A 21,383-nucleotide genomic window follows, 5' to 3' on the forward strand; every position below is an offset into this window, starting at 1 on the left:
AAGGAGCACAGGTATATAATTTTTAACAAGAGGAACGACAAATCTAAAAGGAACTAAGCTGAAATAACAATTAATCTCATTTTGCTTCTGTTAGCAACTCCAAGATGCAGAAGCCTTCCTACCAAGTAAAACCGAAACAGAGAACAGTCACAAAGCAAGTCTCTGCTTGACAAAGATCACTGAAGAAACACAAAGAGGGTACATAACTATTACCCAAAGGAATCCCCCTGCAGGTTAGCAATATATTTCAGTCACTACACACACCTGAATTATCCTGAATAGAAATGTGTTAGCCAAGATCGTGATACTCAGTCTCTGCCCCATCTCTGTGTGTCAGAAAGCTGTACTTACCTGGCACAGCGAACCCAGTTTATGTGTTGACTAAGTGAGAACAGAAACTTCTGCCTGTGAACCGTCCACACTTTGACTGTTTTGTCATCAGAAGCTGTAACTAACGACTGGCCATCGCTGGAGAAATGAACACTTCTTACAGTTGCTGTATGAGCCTTGAACACAGTAGATTCTCCTTTGCTATACAGAAGGAAAGAGCACTTTAAAACTGTACAACAGGGCAGCAAGGACAGTATGTACCTGAAAACACAAAACTTCTGTATGCTGAGCAGTGCTATTAATGACCACTTCTATGGGTGCTGCATGTGCTTACATTAGGAAGAAAACACTGATCAACCCCAAACAAACTTACACTTCATGAGCTACACAGACTACATAGCTAAAACCAGTTGGTCCAGTTCAACACTCAAGTCCAATCCAACAGGAAACAACCCATGTTTCCTATAAAGGGGCAGAAGAAGGTGCTGAGGTTCTGTACTGTTACCAGGTCTTTTGCTGCAAGGCAGGTGAGGAGGGAGGTCACAGTTCATCTAGACCAGGGGTCCTCAAACTTTTTAAACAGGGGGTCGGCACGTGGATTAAGTGGCAGGAAGTCATCTGCGGCTGCTTGGTTTCACCACCACCACCCTCCAGTGGGGGGGTTCTGTAAATACTGGGGGATGGATTGAGGATCCTGGGGGGCCGTATCTGGCCCATGGGCCGTAGTTTGAGGACCCCTGATCTAGACAGAGCCAAGCAGGCAACCGCCTTCACAGCTGTTCCTGTAATGGCCCACACTCCAGCTGAGTGCTTGTGATGAAGTATCACAGAAGAAATAATACAAGTGAATTCAGCATGCCTGATGTTGTACAACTTTGAGCAAGCTACCATTAACCCAGCCAGACAAGACAAAAGACAAGGTATTGTTATTCTTCTTTACTCATCACTTCCAGACAAAATGCAAGAGGCATGCTCCTGGCAAATAAACACAAGGCTTATTTAGAGATCCAACGTGCAACATATTTATAGAGATCCAACAGGTATATTTTGGACCAAGAGTCCCACATATCTCCAGTACGTACTAGACTACCAGCAGCTCCACACTCACAGACAGAAGAGAAAAACAGAAAAACATGGTGGGAGCAAATCCTTTCCTCCCTTCTCCATTAGAATCTAACAGGCTTTATACTGAGGCTGAGGACTACTAAAACTGTAAAGGCCAAAAACTCAAAAATAGTACATATCTTCCAGCAATATTCCCTCCCTCCTCAGAAAAGGTCAGAGCTGCCTAATTTTATTTAATCCTTTACCTGCCAGAAGGCAAGGCACAGTAAAGGTTACTTCTCTGGAAAGTTTTCTTTCTGTCCAAAACCACAGAACATACCCAAGTCTGATAAAAACTCATGCAGAAACATGAAATTACAAAATGCTGTCAGGATGGCTTACAAAAAACAAATCCCAAAGCCAGAAATCCACACACCAGGGTAGTATTAGCTCCTTTAGTAACCTATCACCCTTGAAATGGTCTGCAAGTTTCAGGTTCTTTGGAAATAAAGTCCTGGACCACAGACTACGGGGCAGCTTCTCCTTTCCCTCTTAATGACAGTGCAAAACTGTGAAGCCAAAGGTCTCAAACCTGATTTAACATCTTCGTTGTTGTATTTAGAGAAGGTAAATTGACAAAGAAAACTAAATAAACACAGATTAAAGGTGCCATGCACCAAGGTATCCACAACTAGCATAGCAATAACCCTTTCCACACTGGCCCTTTTCTGACATGACAGCTACAGGTGCAATTTCGACCACAGAACTCACATGCCTAGGCAACCAAGACAGAATCACCCAACACAAGTTCAGTTTTCTCACCACGTACCAGACCCTTCTTAAAATGAGTACATTAGCTTTTAAGAAATCTAACAAGTTTGCACAGTAATTTATTTTCAGCATTGTGTTAGCAGCACAGCCCTGAAGATAGCAAAATGACACCATCAGCCTCTTTCTTAATAGGAGGTTAATAAGCAGCACGGTTAAATTTTAATCATAATCTTCCTTGTGCCTTTTAATGATACATATGCTAACATGTCATTGTGGTAACTCCTTCCAAGAAAGTTAAATTGAAAACTGAAATAATTATAATTTAAACTAGAATCTGCAAATTTTAGTTCTATTTCACTATAAATTAAGATATTTAAAAGCACTTTTATCACAGATTTTAAAAAGTTGCTTTCAGAACCTATCAGTTCCACAGCAGAGATTACTATGGCTTAATAGATCATCAAATAAAGCTTCCAATGGGTAATCATAACCATAAGAACTCATCAAAAATACACAACTAGTAATGCTTTCCCAGGTTCCTGAAGCAACAAGTGCATTTTAAAGTTGGGGTACGATTTTTGTGTGGCTTTGTTGGTTCTGGTTTTTAAAAATCCCTTTTATTTGCCAGGTCTGCTTCTGGACACAATCTTTTAGTCTTTGACAGCAGCAATTTACAAGCTTACAAGGAAAGGAACCTCCAATACCTTTTTATATGCCTGTCCTTTCAGAAAAAATAATCCCACTGTTTAGTGTGGGAACCAAGAGACCAGAGGAAACACTAGCAGTTGCTTTTCTGCATATTAGCTGAAAAAATCTCATTACTTGCAGCAAGATTAAGTCTTCAAGCAGAAGTTCTTCAGCAGTCTCCTGTTTGCATTGTATTTCAACTAATGTGTTCCATTGCTGAAGACATACAACTTAAAACAATGCACTGCAGAGTAAAACAATAGCAGTTCACATTTCTCAGCCAATGGCTGCCAAGGACTTGACAAATGTTAACAAATTAAAGCAATTAAACACTACTCAGAAATGCAAACTTCATAATTAGGCTGAGGTACTGAAAACAAATTTTTGTTAATGACATGCAAGCTCATGAAAAAGTCAATACATAATCCAAAGTAGTCTTTTACCTTAGTAATATACCATCATTTACTACCAGTGGAACAAAGAGTTACCAGTTTTAGACCAAGAAACAAAGTTTAAGGACACCTAATCATTTTGCAGACGACTGCAAGCATGCAAGCTAGCAACCTCCACACTGCTCACAGAACAGGTTTTTCCATCATTAAACCTCCACTTGTGTTTCAGCATCTTGTTTAACACTGGTAGAGAAGCAAAGGATCAATTTGCTAAGCGGAAAGAAGACTGGGGGAGAAAGCAGAAGAAAAATCCAGCAGCTCACCACTGATTAACTACATTAGCATAAGAAGTTAATACTGACTTTACAAAGGGTTTTAGTTTTGTTTCCAATGCAATTTCAAGATCACATTACCTCTCCGCTGCTAGAGCTGTCACATAAAATGGTTCTTCTTTCCCTCAAACAGATCCCAGTCTCATAGCTGGAGAACCGCTATCAAGAAGCAAGGAGAAATCCTAAACCAGAGTTCAGGAAGAGACACAGAAGGGAATAGATACTTACATACTGGGAATCCATAAACGGACTGTTTTGTCTCTAGAGCCTGAAGCCACCAGGTGACCAGAAGGTGAAAACTGAACACACATCACCGCATCTTTGTGGCCCACAAAGCGATAGGCTCTCATCTGAGGTTTCATACTCCAGATCATCAGGCAGGAATCCATCGAGCCACTTGCTGAAATAAAAAGGAAAAACAAAACCACACAAAACCAAACTTGGATTAGTTCTTCTCCAATTACACTGAAAGTACATTTCACACTCAGTTCACCATCACGGTTTCCAGCAATCTCATGTACATTGTCCTTGAAGCTTCACCAATGCATTGCACACTATTTCATTACTAATTAAAAAAAAAATCAGTCTTGCATTAGCTTGGACTGACAATTTACTTCCAAGAGTCAGGTCACGCAACAGCTGCAGAGGCAAAAGCCACAAAAGCTGCAAAACTTCTTTGAAGTAAATACACACTAAGGAAACACATAGAAGGCCTGTGAATGAAGGTTATTTTCAGCACTTTCTTACTGGGAAGCAGGGGTAGCTACCAGCTGCAGCAGGTTAAATATCAAGTAACATGCTACAGATTAAGCAGAGAAGCCCTGTGACTTGGTGACTTAAAGGCAAACCAGCTACATCTCCCTCCATCACCGATCCCTTGCTTCAAAACATTGATCAAAGTCAACTGAGCAGTTCTTAACAATATATAAAAAATACAAGCTTGCAATGCAATTAGAGCAGTGTGCAGTTTGCTACTAGTTAGCAGGATTTGATGGTAGTCATGAGAGGCCTTACGGAACTATGGATGGTGATGGGCTTGCTCCATCTACTGACACCCACTCTGCCACTCATGCCTACTTCTATACTCAGCTGTGGGAATAAGAAACAACCAACCAACAATCACCACAACTTACCCTTACGCTTGGGCTTCTAAGAAAGCGGTGGAAGAGGGCAAACGCATGCTCCAAAGACTAAGGAAGAGAAAGGGCTGGAGGGAGACCCCAGAGGGCAAAGATTCTACTTAGGGGAACGTGGCCGTTCCCCAGGACACATGCTTCTTTTCCAGTATCTCCCTCAGCAACCAAGGCAAAGGGTCACTTAAGCAGAAGGCAGAATTCAGGTGCACATGCCACATGCATGGAAAGCACAACTGACAACTCCATGACACTGAATTTCATACAAACTACATCCCCCTCCCTTATCTGACAGGAGCCATACCAGTCCCTGCCAAGAACACCAGGCAACAATTTTCCCAAATGCAAAAGTAAATTCTGCTTCAATCTAAAACTCCCAGGCTGCCCAGGTCCCATCGCTGACTCAGTACAGTGAAAACTGAATGCTGCTCCTACCCTAAGGCCCGCTGTACTGCGTGAAGTCTGTAGCACTGGGGCCCTAGCAATCTGTTAAAGAGCAAACATATGCCCATGGCAACTTAAAAGTCTCAAACAGTGAGAGTAAAAATACCCCTTCAAATCAATTTTAATGCCTACATAACAGAAAAATTTGTAGATTTTCTACAGGCAAATATAGAATATTCACGTCTTAGCCTGCCAACAAACCCAAGCTGCACCTGTATCTCTCTACCCAAGCGGGCCATATCTCCAGGGAGATGAGAAAAAGACAGACAAACAAAACCAAGAACAAAACAAAACAGAACAAAAAAACCACCACACACATCAGGTTCTGACATGGCAGTATCATAATTCCAAGATTTCAGTTCATTAATGTTACAGCAAAATACCAAATAGATTTTGCTGGAAATGCCCTTCTAATTCACAGTCATTTCAACACGAAAATAAGTCATCTCTCTTCCTGCTATTGATGTAGGATTAATATATGCCCACTTCAAACATAAACATTCACTATGCATGTCCTCTAAGGGGAAACAAAAACCCTTACATATTTGTCAGTTCAGTTGTTTTTATATTTCATACAGGCAATATCTGTCCTTAGAGATATGAAAATTTAAGGGGAGACAACTGTGTAAAAGTAGATTGAGCACACTGCCTAGTGTCAAGAGATTTGTACATTAGTCATAACTACACTAAGTCATTGTCTGGCAAGGATATTAAGTTGCAATATCGCAGCTTCCCCAGGACTGATGTTAAAAAATTCAAGGGAATTAATGCTCTGACATCTCAATAAAGCACTTCAGTATGATATTGCTTATATGTGACTTGTTGGCAATGACTATTATCCTCACTGGATTGGGCAAGCAATCTAATTGAATAAAAAGACTGCGTCCTCTAGGTTTGGTTGTTTTATTGCAGGGGACAAGGGGCAATGGGGAAAAAGAACTAGAAACTCTCATAAGACTCAAGTACACACAACTCATCCAACAGTAACTAAAAAAGAGAAAAGTCTTAGAATTTGTTCCCTTTCTTATCTGATCTCATTGACTAAAAATATCAAGAGCAATTATCTCATGGTGTAGATGGAGGCAGCAAAGGCCCCATACTACTTCTGAAAGGCCATTCAAAAGCAATGCTGAATTACATTCAGAGCACCCTCACTAAACAGAGAGACGCACTGACTGTATAGTTTTAGGGATACACAAACAGAATCACAGACACAGAGCAATCTCCAGCTCTGCAAGGATGCAGGAAGTGGGCAGGAAAGATAGCAGACAAAAATAAAAACAGCAGTAGGGAGAGAGGGGGTCCAAGATGCATTTGATTCATCTACATTTCCTTGCAGCTTCCAGAGCGTTGTGTAGGTTGCAAGATCCAAAACAGGATTACTACCTGCTAGACTGCTGCATTTCAATTTACTCATGCCTACTGCACGCACTGCCCACCAGGTGTATTGCCTCAAATTATCATTTCTGCAAGCCAAAGCAATGTCCACCATGCCACACAGACTGAACAGTGACTTCACAAAAAGCCAAACCCCTCCCCAGTTCCTACGCAATGCACACAGTGGGTTACTGAATAGCAACTGGGACACAAGCCTTGACATAAGCACAGGCAGCTGTCTAAAGAGGAGACAGGAAGATAGAGAAGAAAAAGTAAGGTTTTACCTTAAGCTGACTGCATGGTAAAGCCAAGTATGTGAAATGATAAGCAATGGTAGCTGTCCCTAAAACTCTAGCAGGATGCACAAAATCTGCCACCCCTCCAGTTCAACAATAGCATTTTTTTCAAAGCACACAGAAATGTCCACCCTGAAATTCTCCAAAATCTCTTCACCACAAAAACAAGTTCTTTGCTGTTGTAGAGTTCAGTACCTCCACTGCTCCCTCCATTTAACTAAAACAGAAAAATTCTATCATCTGACCACCAAAGCACAAAAAGACAATTTACCCAGTTGTTTCTTATTGAGACTGAAGTCCACGCTAGTGACAGCATCTCTGTGGCCTTTGAAGTGTCTCTCCAGGGACGGATCTTCCTAGAAGACAATAAGGTTCAGACACTATAGATTAAGAACCACCTTCACACAATAAACTCATTTTATTTCTACAAGTGAACCAAGCCATATATTCCTCCCACAAAAGCTAGGCAGAGATAAGAACACTGCACATCGCAAAATGTGAATTTCATGTGTATTGACAAACCTTAAAAGAGGCAAATTATCCAAGTTGATAACCCCCCTGGATCTCAGGTGGTTTGTATGAATCATTCATGCATCTTTACAACATGCTGCTGGTACAGAGATCCCAAAGCTGACTTTGGAACATATCAGCCATGTCAATGACCACCTGAGCAGGCAGTCAAGCTCAACTTCGTTCTGACAGCTGCTCATCTCAGCAGAGGTGCAGCCAAGAGGCCACTGTTTGCACATAAGGCACAAATTTGCAAGACTTAACACACCTGTTGAAACAGGCAAGTAGAATCAGAATTGCAGCACCACAGACTAACCCACTACCCTTTCCCCACGTCTGGGGAGCACAGCATGTCCCTAAACAGCACCTTGATGCAAAGGCCAAATAAAGCCTGAGGTCAAGGGAAAAAACAACCACAAAGCCACTGAGAGAACCATTACAAGAGGTTGTAACACTTGAAAATTGTCCAGACTTCAGAACAGGCTGATCAGCCTTCAATCGCTTCTCTCCTACACACAGCGTCTGCCTCCCTGGCAATCCCCACCACAGCCTGCCCCTCCTTCGGGCTCACCCACCGCCCCAGCCTGCTCAAACAAGCGCCCAGCCCCAGAATAACGGCTGACCTCCCCCCGCAACACCCACACCAGCCCTCCCCAGATGCAGAGCTCCCCTAACCTGGACCAGTCCCCCCAAGCCAATCCCAGCCACAAGAGCACCCCAAACCCCAGGGCTGCCCCCCAAACCCCAGCAGCATTAAGCTCCCTCCAGCCCAACTCTGCCCCCAGCCCCTCCCAGCCCCAGCTGCTTGATGCCACCGCACAGCCCGCACCCAGGGAGCCGCTGCTGCACGGCCCAACCTCAGCGGCACGAAGCGCCCCCCCAAACCCAGAACTGCCCCCCAGAGCCTTCCCCTGCACAGCCCGGCCCCAGCAACACCAGGCGTTCCCCCCCCGCGCCCTTCCCCCCTCACCTAAAGCACCAGCCTCCCCCACCCCCTCCCCAACCCTGCACCGCGCCCCACACCAAACCCCGAGCCCAGGGTCCCCAGGCACACCCCCCCGAGGCCACGGCCCCCGCTCCACCACCCTCCCAGGCTCCCGGGGGCTGCCCTCCCCCCTCAAGCCTTCCCCTCAGCGGCACTAACCCCCCGGGCCGCCTCAGGCCTCCCCCGTCCCAGCTCAGCTGCCGCTAAGCCCTGCAGCCGCAGCAGGCCCCGGCCCGGCGGCCCCTCACCATGCAGCCGGCGGCCATGACGCCCCCGCGCGCCGCAGTTCAGTTTCCGCGCCTCCCGGGCGCCGGAGCAACGGTTCCTCCCGGCAGCGGGCGCCGGGCCGGAAGGGGCGGGGCGCTTCCGGTTGCGGGTCGCGCCTGGGCGCTGAGGGGCCGCCATTACCCCCCGGCGGCCGTCGCCTCATGGCTGGCGGGCGGGCTTGGCTGGGAAGGCGCCGCACAGGCCTCGCTGTGAAAGCCAGCTCCTCTGAGCGCGCTGGCCCTGCCTGAGGATGCGCACCGGCGTTAGGAAAACCCCCTTCCCTCGCTGTTACGTTACTCGGCCTTTAAGAGCGTGGAAGCATTTTGGCTTTATGATATATGTTAACTCACGTGGTACGCTGCAGTGTAAGGAGGTAGTGAAGCTTTACTGGAGTCTCTGGTACTGCTCATACTTCAGTAAAATGAACTAAAGGATGGCCCAGCGTAAGGCCTGTGCCGTGCAGAAGCTGAGAGCTGTCTGAGGGATGAGGGATACCCCTGGGCAGCTGAGGGAACAGCAGCATCCAAACCTCTCTGACACAGCTCTGAAGCCCTTCCAGCATCAGCGATGACTCCAGAGATGTCTGGATCCATAGACAAGCAGCAAGAATACTGCAGAAATAGTGGCTTTGCAAAATTTTCCTATGACTGGTCAAATAGTATTGTACCTAAATGCTTGAAGGATGTAAGGTCCCAATGTAAAACCACATTTGGGCCTCACTGGCTGGGACACCTTGTGCACAAGTAACTGTTTAGCCTTGTAATTCTAGACTTTGTGCTCTGACCTCTCTCCTTGGTCAGTGCAGGTCAGTTGCAAATTTTCATAACGTAGCACATTGCCCACACCACTGCCAAAACAGCTTTTTTTCATCCCATTATGCCTCTTCCCAGCATAGCTGTTAACACATCAGCAGGAGGTGTGCTTCCTAACTGTGCTGAAGTCAAAGAAAAGCAGAAATGCATGTAATCCTCCTGCCTGCATTTTACAGGCTCCTTGTCAGACCATCAAACGTTGCGTTCCTTCCTCTTCATCCTCTGGGCAGGAGATGTTCCAGTTCACTGTATCTGAATCACTCCTACTTTGTTCATAAATGGAGAGCACTTGCTTGTTTGGAGGCCTTGTGACTTAAAAGTTGAGGATTTTTGCAGAGACTTCATTCTACTGTGGGTTTTGAATTGATTATTTTCCAATTATTAAGGAACTGACAGCTTCATTCAACACATGGGGAATCCTCTAGCTTTTGTTCCAGCACTAACAAAGGGCTGCCAAATTACACAAGTCTGTCTTTGTTGTTGAAAACTGCCTGCCACCGTGTAGGGCAGTGGATGGCCTCTAACATGACACTTCTCAGAGCGCAGCCAAGCAATAAGGAACTTTACAAGATATATTTTAAGCTCTGCTGAAGTTGAACCAGAAATTATTTTACTCCCACTCCTAATCAACAGCAAAAAAGGAAAAGAAGTTTTCCCTAATGTGAATCAGCCCAAGCAATCAAGCTCTCCAATTCTCAGAAAGCAGTCGGTCATGTATTTTGTCTAAATGCATATTTGTGCCTTTTCTAGCTTCCCCCCCCCCTTTTTTTTTTAGATTAATGTCTCTAACTGAAAAGTTAGAAAGGGTTAAAAAACATTTGCTTTCTTAAGGAAAAGCAGAGTCAGGTGGAATGCCTGAACATTTCAAACCTTTTCCTTATCTACCAGGATGTTTTGCTCTGCTTAAGGTCTGAACATACCTCTCCCACCACCAGTTGCAGCTTTTTCTCACCTAAATCAGCCAAAAGCATCAGGCCAGTCTCAGCGTGTGCTGGCTGCACCCATAGCAGTTGTGCCTGGTCCCTGGGGACAGCACTTGTGCCTCCCAGCACCTCCATGCCAGATTCCAGTGAAGGATGCAAATCCCTGCTGAGGTTGTCATCGGTGGGAGGCTCTGTACACTGCTGCCAGCCCACAGTCAATGCCCACACATTGCCTCTGGAGCCTGGGGACACCCCTCGTGGCCACCACAAACCTATACTAGTGTGATCCAAGCTGCCATGGAGCCATGAACACAATCCCATGAATTGGTCTTCTCAAGAAAACCATCCATCCTTCTCCCTCCTGCACTGCCATCCCATGGTTGACAGTCTGCTCGTTCAAAGAAACACTCTCCATTTCCCCCTGCCCTTTGAGTTACTGAGTCGGAAGAGATACATTCCTCCCTCAGACATGGCCTTTTCTGCCCACATAGCTATGGATCTTGGATCTACAAATCTGAAGCAGTTTCCAGCATCACCTAATCTATTCCTCATTAAATTCTTTATCATTTGACTATTAGCTTTTCTTTCTCTGCACAGAAATAAACCAGAACACAGAAAAGACACTAAACATGCTCAAGATGCTAAAGAAGCCCTGTACGATCCATTTTAGAGAAATATGAAGTCAGAAACATGTTGGGGTTGCACTCCCACTTATAAAAGCAGGAAATTGGAACATTTGTTTTTATTGAAGGATTCCACCGCCCAAAAAAACTCCAGCCCACTTTCTAAACGATACACTAGCAGCTTCTATGGTGGCCATGGATGACCACTTACCAAGTACTCAGCCCTAGGATGCTGCATAATACCAACAAGCAGAGGAAACAGCAGCCAGTTAGCAAGACATTCACGCTTGCAGCAGTCCACAACAAATGTCAAAAGAAAAAGAATTAAAGAATATTCATGCCAAGGTCTTTGTAAAAAAAGGGTCCCTCAGGACCAACAGGCACACATCAGGCCTTGTGGTAAGAGGACAGGGTCCCGAGATAGCCCAGTTCAGCCAGGGCAGCACTGGCCAGACTGTCCCAGCATCCCAATATCTTTGTGGTATTGTCTGCCCTGGATTTGGGCTGTGTGGGATTTTCCCGTTTCACCGAAGCCGTGGCGCTGGGAGCCAGCCCCCTCAGTGCTCCAGCCAGGGAGGACTCAGCCCATGTGCTGTCGCCCCGCCACAAGCAGCAGCACCCCGATGTCACCACAGCCTGAAGAGGCACGGCCAGCAGGGTGGCTCCTGCTTTGCTTCAGATGACCACCCGAGGGCAGGCTGAGGCCTCCTCCAGCCTTCAGTTTTCTAAAGATGCTGAAATCAGCAGGGAAATTGGATAATTTCATTAAAGATGAATCATGCCAAACTAGCCAGCTGCTTTGTTAAGACTACCATAACTCTGGGAGAAAAAAAAGTGTTGAGCTAGCCTCTTTCAAATACCACATCCCAGCTTGCAACCTAGATATTTTATAGTAATTTTCAGCAAGTCCTTCCCTGGTGTTATTTGTATGAGCATGAATTTGGAAGGGCCCAGAAGCCCCAGGATCTGCCACCTCCATCTTCACAACAGAGCCTTGTGTTGCCAGCCCTGCCAGGGCTGCGGTCCCTGCACGCTGCAAGACAGCACGCAGCCACATTGGGCAGCAAAGCTACGGCACAGCATCAGACCCACCCAGAATTCAGGTGGGTCATTCTTGCATGAAATTACAGCTAACCTTTGACTTCAAGCCCAATTCAGAAAGCCCTGAACTTCTCGCTAGAGTGAGTGGGTCTAAGTTTAGCAACTAAACTGAATGTTTACTGCTTCTGTATTGCAAAGTGCAGTTCTCACGTGTCCTGTTAATATTTAAACTGCTGAGCACACCATTCTTTATACATACTTTTGCAGTTTTAAGAATATGACAACTGAGGGACAGCATGCTAAGCTTCAGAAAGCCACGATGAGGCTGTTTTCCTGGAAAAGCTGAGGTTCTCAATGAGACCAGTGGTGGGAAGAAGTATTTGCCATCTACAGAGGAAGCACCAAGAGATGTGGAGTTGGTTAAGGCAATGCGCACAAGCTGAGATGGAACCAGTGGCCTCACCCAGGTCTCCCAGTTGCTATCAGCACTCTCAGAACAAGGTCATCCTGTCTCCATGACCACCATGATCCCAGCATGGGCCTTCCACAGCTGTTTTGTGTCCCATCCCAATACAGTGTAGAGATGGAGGCAGTGGCCTTGAGCAACCAACCCTGCAGTGCTTTGGCATATGTCAAGCCTACCAGCTGGGGTGGGACAGCCATCCTGTTATTGCCCCTTTGCATCTGGAGAGCACAGCAGGGATTTAGGCTGCCTAAGCAGACAGCTACAAGGAGCCAAAAATTGCAGGTGAAGATCAATGTAGTCCAGAGATTTGCTGTCCGTACTTCCCTCATTGCTGCGGTGGAAGGAGGCAGCTGCAGACAGTTTAGGCACTGCAGAGGGGACCAGGTCCACCAAGGAGCTCAGCTGATGGCGGCGACATAGTCCCATTGCTTCCATGGGGAGGTGCTGCTTTACGTCAGCTGAAGATGTAGCTTGCTGCCACCTCAGTGATTTTCTCTCTTACTAATGACTTTGTCCTCCCATGTGTGCCAAACCTGTTTATTTATAGCCCACGATTTTTTTCACCCACCTGCCTTTGTGCTTATTACCCTTTCTTACAGAGTTAAGAAAAAGGAGAAAAAAAATCTTTTCCTCAAGTAAATCTCTCACTGACCTAAATGCAAATTTGTTCAAGCAAATTCAGAGAGCTTTGGTCCTGTGTGAGTGAGAGGGGAAAGGGGAGGGGAGCAGACTCTGCTGCTATCAGAGTGGATCTTTACTGCTGCGTAACAACTAGGCAATGAAGCAAAAGCCACGGGAGTTTAAAGACAAAGCTCAGCCAAAGGTCATCTGGCTGTCCTAAGTGCTTGTTATCGGAGCCCTGAAAAGAGGGAGGAAGGTGCCATGAGCTGATTATAGCAACAGCGGGAAGAGGCTGACAGGGCTGGGGGCGCCTGTCACCCTCCTCTGCACTCAGCATACAGGGGCTCTTTGCTGTTGTAAAGCAAAGAGCTGGCAGAGCCTGGGCTCTGATGCTGCTTGGGCCACTAAGAGAAAATTTGCATGTCTCAGATCTGAAGCATGGTCTACGCAGAGAGCCAGAAAGCGCCCCGTTAATTGCAATACCTTATTTTATTTGCTGCCTTGCCTTTGCAGGTGATTTGTACTACTTTCGCTGCTCATTCCTATAGCTGAAATGGTGAGGGAAGGGGTGACAAGGGGACAGGGACATGCCCTGGAGTGGCAGAGGCATATACTGGTACTCCCTGTGTGAAACTATACAATTCTTCAGCCATCGACGAGAGGTGAAAGGAAGGGAGCTCATATGTGCCTACAGCTTCTAGAACTGGCTTAAAGGAGGAGAAAGAGTCAGGAGTGAGAAATCCTGGCAAGCTGGATCCAACCAGAATCCCATCAGCAGCTTCCTGGTCATCTATGAAGTTGTCTCTGACCACTTATGTTGGTTCTGGCATCTTAAGCCACTGTAAGATCTTTGAATCTGTTACACAAATGTAGGTCAAACCTACCTTTAAAATATCTCCCAGTACAGGTGGCCCCAGCTCTGTTGATCTTGCTGACAGAGGGCAGGCAGCTGCTTTCAATTCCAGAACTTTCCCTGCTGTTGCGTGCAGGGGTGAGCAGAGTTCAGACTTCACTGAACTCACAATTGCATCAACCCAGAACCCAAAAAGCACAGAGACTGGTACTAGGAAATTCCTAGCTGTGTTCACTGGAGTGAAGCTGAGGCCTTTTGGATGTGGAGGTCATCACTTGTGGGGCATGTGCCCAGCATCTGCAGCCGGCAGGGGCATTGCCACACAGACCCTGGCGCTGGGGCAGACCTGGTCAGAGCGGGTAATGCTGCTCAGTACAGCACCACCCACTTCATAAACCAGAAAGGTATTATCAGCCTGAACAGTGCTAGAGCAGCGTGCTTTGAGTTCATCTCTCTCCATTAGGCTGCTTTCCAATCAGCATTGATCACTGAGCTGGAGCACATTTGGCCGTAACTTTTAATCCTATAATCTTGTCAAAAATCTTTGTCCCAAAATATCCAAAATCCAGATCCTCCCTCTGCAGATCAGAGAGGGGTATCAGTCTGCCCCTGTTAAAGGGTATGGAGTTTCCACGCCAAGTATTACAGGGGAAGAGCCAAAAGGTTCCACACTCATTCATGCCAAGAACAGGGTGGACAGGAGGATGTTGACCTTTCTAGACGAACTCCAGTCAACGGCACTGAGTTTGGTCAGCAAGGGCAAGCACACAACCATCTAATCCTTCTAAAGCTTAACGGTCCCAGTGGCCTTGCACCTCCTGAAGACCTGTGGCATACAAGGCACGGACTTTGAAAGGATTACGAAGCGAAGATATTTATTGTTAGTTACAGCTTTTATAAGTGCATACTCTGTACATGTGCTGCTGAAAGCATTACTATTGGTCACACTCTACCGTCCATACGCCCAGCCACTGTTCACTATAGGCTACTCTCTGCTGTTCACACTGTTTCCTTATCTTCTAGAGGTGAGATCATCCGGTTTTCTTCTCATACTCCCTCAAAGTTATTTACCTCTTTGCTGCAGGATCACAGCTGCACATTGTCAAAGCAAGGCCACAGTTGCACATATCAATGTCAAAACAACCCACTGTCTTAGTTCCCTACGAAGAACCAGGGTGGCCACCTGCTCTCCTTTCCACACCAGTCCTGCATGCTGAGGAGAGGAATGGCACAGGACCAGGACAGACGACAGAACAAAACCAAGTGTTGGTTGCATTTGCTGCTTTTACATGCTGAAGAGAAGGTTGCATCTGTCTGCAAAAAATCAGAGCAGCCCTTGTTCCAACCAGCTTTAAGTCTGTGGCATCCGCCTAACCATCTCCCCTGCAGCTTCCTTCTCTCTGAACAGCTGGTAGAGTCACTAAAGCCAAACCCTTCTGCAGTGAATTTAACTGTGTGAGGGGACAGTGGTCCTTTGTATTTCCAAGCCAGTTTGAGGCAGACAGAACCAGAGAGGTGGTGTAGCCCACTGCCAACCACCCAAGCCAGTTGCTTCCTTGCACAGATCATTTCCCCTTCCGACATCTCATCCTCAGAGAGCAAAAGAGGCACCTGGCTGCTCTTCCGTGCAGTACCAACAGCTCAGCCTTTGTTGGACCTCCTGGTGCTACCATGACACTGGTGCATGCTTGTGCCGGGACCTCAGTCTTGGTAAGACCACTAAAGGACAAGTGGGAATATTAAACCCACAGAACTATTTAAGAACAGTGTTTTCCACTGTCCAAACAAGACAAGCAACTAGAAAAAGTTTCTTGTTCATCTTATTATCAACTTTATTTGGCTCCATTTATTACTAACTCCATAGACTCTGTCTCTTGCCAACTCTATTAGATAACCAACTCACACCCTTATTTCTTATGCTGGTGAATGCAAACCACCGCAAGGCATGGCCCGTCCTTCGCGGCATGTGTGCCGGACCAGCTCTCACCAAGCAGCGAACCCCCTGCTCAGCGGAAAGCTTGGGCAGCACAAAGCAGCCTCTGGTTTAGATGCTTCAGTTAAACCCTCTTTGCTAAACTGGACCTTGGTAAATGCTCTTGTCAGAAATTCTTCCTCCAGTCACTGGGTAATGGGTTGCCTCCTCCTGCGGAAAGCTCTACGGTTCAGCCGTACCCCCTGCGGAGTCCCAGGACTTGTGAGCTCCTGGTAGCCTGCCGTGGCCTTGGGAGAATGCCTCTGCAGAGGAGTGACAGGACCTCCCAGCCACAGATGGCATGCGGAAGACGCAACACCAGGGCATGCACCATGCAACCCTCATACTGGCTTTTACTTTCTAGCGCTGAGAAACCAGGCTGGTCTACGGGGAGAAATGGTTGGTTCTGCTAGGGGTGGATCAGTTGCTTCTGAAAACTGTTTGGGTGGTGGAGCAGGAACTCACCCAACACTGTGCTGTGCAAAGAGGACAGGACAGCTGGAAAAGCGTTATTGCTACAAAGGTTTATTGCCAGCTCTGAAAATTTCTGTGTACTAAAAATGATATTCAACACCATCGACTGGCTCCTGACTCTCTGCCCATCCAGAACATGCCATACTAGAGTCTGATGGCATGACCTGCATCTGCAGTCCTGAGGTGGCAGGTGCAGGTGGGGCAGTGGGGGACTGGAGGGCTTTGTCTGCAGAGTGGTGCTGGGGACGCTGGCAGAGCTGAGAGTGGTGGTGGGGAGGAGGGGGCCACAGGCCTGAAGTTCTTGCTGCCCGCTGCTCCCGCCGGCTCTGGAAGTGCGGGAGCAGCTGCCGGTGGAGATGGACGGGTGGCACCGAGGCTGGGAGGTGCTTCAGCCCATCGCTTGGTGGACGCTGGCATGTCCCCTGCAGGCTGGCCACCTGGTCTTCTGCAGGGCTGCCCCTCATCCATCTCCAGGGCTTTCCGCTTGAGGCCAGCCCTCCTCCGGCACTTTTCCAGCAGGTGGGGAAGCCCTCTGTTAAAGAGGGGGTTATAGTAGTAGAGTACCTAGAAGAAGCAAAGGAGAAGAGTCAGTTGCCGCCATCCCAAGCCTGGAAAAGCCCAAGCTACGAGAAGCCAGACTCTGAATTGCACAAGACAAACATGGATAGTGGAAGGGACTCTCGGGGACGGCTGAAACCTCAAGCTGAGGCCGAAAGGTTACGTGAAGCGTTCTGTTCAGTCACCGCCACCCCTGGCAGCAAGAGCAGCGTAGGCTTTTCAAAAGCATAAGAAGTGCTTTCAAAAGCCAAATACCATGACTGTTCAGCAACTCCAGGGTGGGCATGAGCAGGGAGGTAACACTGGGGTCCTTAAGTGTATCCTCTTGGCATCCGGCAGGAAGGTTTCAGATTTGGTGCAGCAAGACACGTAGCAAAGACATTCAGAGCAATGAGGTTACACGGAGCCGGTCTTTCCATGGGACGGCTTCAAACTAAGCAGGTATAACCAAACTGTACTTTATCCACGTTTCTACTAGCCAGAAAGACTAACTCAAACCTTCCTGAAAACGCCCCGAGGAGGAAACTAAAACCGGACCGCTCGCTGCCCTCCCCGCCCCCTCTATTGCGAGGCCTTATGCGACGCGAAGGTCCGTCCCTCCCCCAAGACCCCTGTGAGCGTTAGTGGATGTGCGGAGCGATGGCTGTACCTTGCTGTGAGCAGCAGCTGCTGCTTCTTCTGCCAGGAACTCAGGCAGGGAGGCAGATCTTTCGCCATCCCCTTGCATTTTGACGAATCCGTGGTAGTTCATCTGGCGAAGGAAGCTCTTCATGCTCTGCCTGGTGTAAACCTGCAGAGGTCCTCCCCCGCCCAGCACCTCCTCTTTGAAGAGCTTCTCGTTGATGGCCACGTATTTTCCTCCCTTGCTCCACCAAATGGACCGAAACTGGTCGCTTTCCACTATCATCCAAAGCTTCTGTGGAAAGCGGAGCAACAGGAGCCCACTGCCTTGGCCCACGCTCTTGCTGGAAGCAGGAGGGACTTGTTTGGTGTCATGTCCGTCACCCCCCGGTTGGACGTGCCGCTCCTCCCCTACCACTTGCATGGCAGCGTCCCGGGGGGCACTTTCCCCCTGTCCTGGAGGGCCAGCACAAGTCGTGTCTGCCCACTGCCCCAGCTCCTCCGGAGCAGGCAGGGATGGTGTTACTTGAGCAGACAGCTCCCGCTCCATTGCTTTTGTGCCAAGCTTGCCTCGGTGGCCACCACCGTGGAGAGCCAGGCCTTGGTCCTGCCAGTCAGCAAGTAAAGGCCAACTGGCACTGGCTGGCTGTGGGTCCCAGCAGATATTCCGGCACGGCATTGTGATGCCCGTGCTGCATAGTGGTGACATCACAATGCGACGTCACGGTGACGTTTGAAAACGGTGGCCTGGCAGAAAGGAGCAGCCGGAGGAGCAGTTGCTGAAGAGCAACTTCTGTTGCTGCTTTTCACTGGCAGAGCCGCCGCTGGCGGGACTGCAGGGCCCCGCAGGCAACGAAGCTGTTGAAGGGCTGTGGGCAATGAGGGGACCGTGCTGTGTCCAGCTGCATCCAGGGGGGTCTGCAGCGAGGAGCGGGGACGGCGGCGGCGTTGGGCACCCCAGTGCTCTGTTCAGGCACTTTTTCAGCTGGCCACCTCTGACATGTGCAGAAACGTCCTCATACTGCTTGTTGTCATTTCACTGCGGTGGTGTCTGTTAAGGAAACACGATGCAAGGTGTTTAATCTGCGCAGTGGTGTAAACACAAAGAACAGCTGCAAGTATGGAGGAGGAGGCGTCCACTAGATAAAGGAGAAGGCAGTCCAAAGCACGGAGCAAGTGTCCGACAAAGAGGAGGAGGGACATTTATCCCATCCTCGGCTTTTTCAAGTGGTATTAAAATACTGAAGAAAACCACAGGAAGAAAACCTTTTCTTAGAAAGAATAGAATCATTTAGGTTGGAAAAGGCCCTTAAGATCAAGGGCAACCATTAAGCTAACACTGCCAAGCCCACCCTTCAGGGACACTCGTGTCTCTAACCGCCACAGCTACAGGTCTTTTCAATCCCTCCAGGGATGGTGACTCAACCACTTCCCTGAGCAGCCTCTTCCAATGCCTGACAACCCTTTCAGTGGAAAAAAATGTCCTAATGCCCTCTTCCAAGCCTGCACTGTGCAAGTGTCCAGTGAAACCAAGACCACCAGTGGTCATGTGCAGGGAAAGAAGGCACCTTCTGGCTGGGGAGCTCTTGATTTGTGAGGAGTTGTGCAAACTTCTGATTTCAGTGTGGTTTGATTCAAAACCTTTTTCTTTTTAATATATTCTTACTTTAAACAAGTATGTAGTCTCCACAGTTCTTGATGGCATCCCCCTTTCGCTCAGATGTTGCCATTAGGAAGAACACCCTCAGTGCATGCATCATGCAAACACCATCTATCTTTTTACTCAGTAAGGCTAAGAATCTAGAGCTTAACTGTTAATGGAAGACGATTAAATGGCTTGTGGGCTCGCTTCTGCTTAGGTGAAATAAAAACTCAGGTCTGGGCTTCCACTGTGCAAACAGGACAGGACAACTGGAAAAGCTTTATTGTTCAATCAGTTTCTCATCAGCTCTTCTAAGCTGCACTCCTTAGCAACAACCATCGGACACTCATTCATGACGGGCTGCTGACTCTTTCCGTCTCTTTAGATTGTGCCGCGCTGGGGTCCGATGGCGTCTGCAGTCCTGAGGTGGCAGGTGCAGGTGGGGCAGTGGGGGACTGGAGGGCTTTGTCTGCAGAGTGGTGCTGGGGACGCTGGCAGAGCTGAGAGTGGTGGTGGGGAGGAGGGGGCCACAGGGCTGAAGTTCTTGCTGCCCGCTGCTCCCGCCGGCTCTGGAAGTGCGGGAGCAGCTGCCGGTGGAGATGGACGGGTGGCACCGAGGCTGGGAGGTGCTTCAGCCCATCGCTTGGTGGACGCTGGCATGTCCCCTGCAGGCTGGCCACCTGGTCTTCTGCAGGGCTGCCCCTCATCCATCTCCAGGGCTTTCCGCTTGAGGCCAGCCCTCCTCCGGCACTTTTCCAGCAGGTGGGGATGCCCTCTGTTAAAGAGGGGGTTATAGTAGTAGAGTACCTAGAAGAAGCAAAGGAGAAGAGTCAGTTGCCGCCATCCCAAGCCTGGAAAAGCCCAAGCTACGAGAAGCCAGACTCTGAATTGCACAAGACAAACATGGATAGTGGAAGGGACTCTCGGGGACGGCTGAAACCTCAAGCTGAGGCCGAAAGGTTACGTGAAGCGTTCTGTTCAGTCACCGCCACCCCTGGCAGCAAGAGCAGCGTAGGCTTTTCAAAAGCATAAGAAGTGCTTTCAAAAGCCAAATACCATGACTGTTCAGCAACTCCAGGGTGGGCATGAGCAGGGAGGTAACACTGGGGTCCTTAAGTGTATCCTCTTGGCATTCGGCCGGAAGGTTTCAGATTTGGTGCAGCAAGACACGTAGCAAAGACATTCAGAGCAATGAGGTTACACGGAGCCGGTCTTTCCATGGGACGGCTTCAAACTAAGCAGGTATAACCAAACTGTACTTTATCCACGTTTCTACTAGTCAGAAAGACTAACTCAAACCTTCCTGAAAACGCCCCGAGGAGGAAACTAAAACCGGACCGCTCGCTGCCCTCCCCGCCCCCTCTATTGCGAGGCCTTATGCGACGCGAAGGTCCGTCCCTCCCCCAAGACCCCTGTGAGCGTTAGTGGATGTGCGGAGCGATGGCTGTACCTTGCTGTGAGCAGCAGCTGCTGCTTCTTCTGCCAGGAACTCAGGCAGGGAGGCAGATCTTTCGCCATCCCCTTGCATTTTGACGAATCCGTGGTAGTTCATCTGGCGAAGGAAGCTCTTCATGCTCTGCCTGGTGTAAACCTGCAGAGGTCCTCCCCCGCCCAGCACCTCCTCTTTGAAGAGCTTCTCGTTGATGGCCACGTATTTTCCTCCCTTGCTCCACCAAATGGACCGAAACTGGTCGCTTTCCATTATCATCCAAAGCTTCTGTGGAAAGCGGAGCGACAGGAGCCCACTGCCTTGGCCCACGCTCTTGCTGGAAGCAGGAGGGACTTGTTTGGTGTCATGTCCGTCACCCCCCGGTTGGACGTGCCGCTCCTCCCCTACCACTTGCATGGCAGCGTCCCGGGGGGCACTTTCCCCCTGTCCTGGAGGGCCAGCACAAGTCGTGTCTGCCCACTGCCCCAGCTCCTCCGGAGCAGGCAGGGATGGTGTTACTTGAGCAGACAGCTCCCGCTCCATTGCTTTTGTGCCAAGCTTGCCTCGGTGGCCACCACCGTGGAGAGCCAGGCCTTGGTCCTGCCAGTCAGCAAGCAAAGGCCAGCTGGCACTGGCTGGCTGTGGGTCCCAGCAGATATTCCGGCACGGCATTGTGATGCCCGTGCTGCATAGTGGTGACATCACAATGCGACGTCACGGTGACGTTTGAAAACGGTGGCCTGGCAGAAAGGAGCAGCTGGAGGAGCAGTTGCTGAAGAG

At 48.5% G+C, this 21,383-nt stretch overlaps 2 protein-coding genes across 4 annotated transcripts in view; both read right to left on the minus strand.

Annotated features, from left to right (window-relative positions):
• POC1A (POC1 centriolar protein A) overlaps positions 1-8,662 on the minus strand; it is a 59,549-nt gene extending 50,887 nt beyond the window's left edge. For 2 of the 3 annotated variants that reach the window (XM_037384909.1, XM_037384908.1), the window contains exons 1-4: positions 8,550-8,662; positions 7,078-7,162; positions 3,785-3,956; positions 352-531 (exon numbers count right to left, since the gene is read on the minus strand). In XM_037384909.1, the coding sequence (XP_037240806.1) occupies positions 352-531; positions 3,785-3,956; positions 7,078-7,162; positions 8,550-8,567 (455 nt within the window). In that variant the 5' untranslated portion in view covers positions 8,568-8,662. Of the gene's footprint in view, positions 1-351; positions 532-3,784; positions 3,957-7,077; positions 7,163-8,460; positions 8,481-8,549 lie in introns of those variants that run through there. The other variant, XM_037384910.1, reaches the window with a different exon arrangement.
• Positions 8,663-16,025: 7,363 nt separating this feature from the next.
• Positions 16,026-21,378, minus strand: LOC119147789 (heat shock transcription factor, X-linked-like). Its single transcript, XM_037387196.1, has 4 exons — positions 20,625-21,378; positions 17,561-19,981; positions 16,791-16,917; positions 16,026-16,162 (listed from the first exon to the last, which is right to left on the minus strand). The coding sequence occupies exons 2-4, from the start codon at positions 18,239-18,241 to the stop codon at positions 16,026-16,028; spliced, it is 945 nt and encodes a 314-aa protein (XP_037243093.1). The 5' UTR covers positions 18,242-19,981; positions 20,625-21,378.
• Between the last annotated feature and the right edge of the window lie 5 nt (positions 21,379-21,383).

This window comes from Falco rusticolus, chromosome 4 (genome assembly GCF_015220075.1).
Source record: "Falco rusticolus isolate bFalRus1 chromosome 4, bFalRus1.pri, whole genome shotgun sequence".
Lineage (NCBI taxonomy): Eukaryota > Metazoa > Chordata > Aves > Falconiformes > Falconidae > Falco > Falco rusticolus.

Coding starts and splice junctions, on each gene's coding strand:
- LOC119147789 (XM_037387196.1), bottom strand. CDS start 18,241: ATGTCACCACTATGCAGCACGGGCATCACAATGCCGTGCCGGAATATC. Junction 16,918..17,560: donor CAGCTGCTGCTCACAGCAAG/GTACAGCCATCG, acceptor TGCTTCTTCTAG/GTACTCTACTACTATAACCC. Junction 16,163..16,790: donor GCAGCCCTGCAGAAGACCAG/GTGGCCAGCCTG, acceptor TGTGGCTGGGAG/GTCCTGTCACTCCTCTGCAG.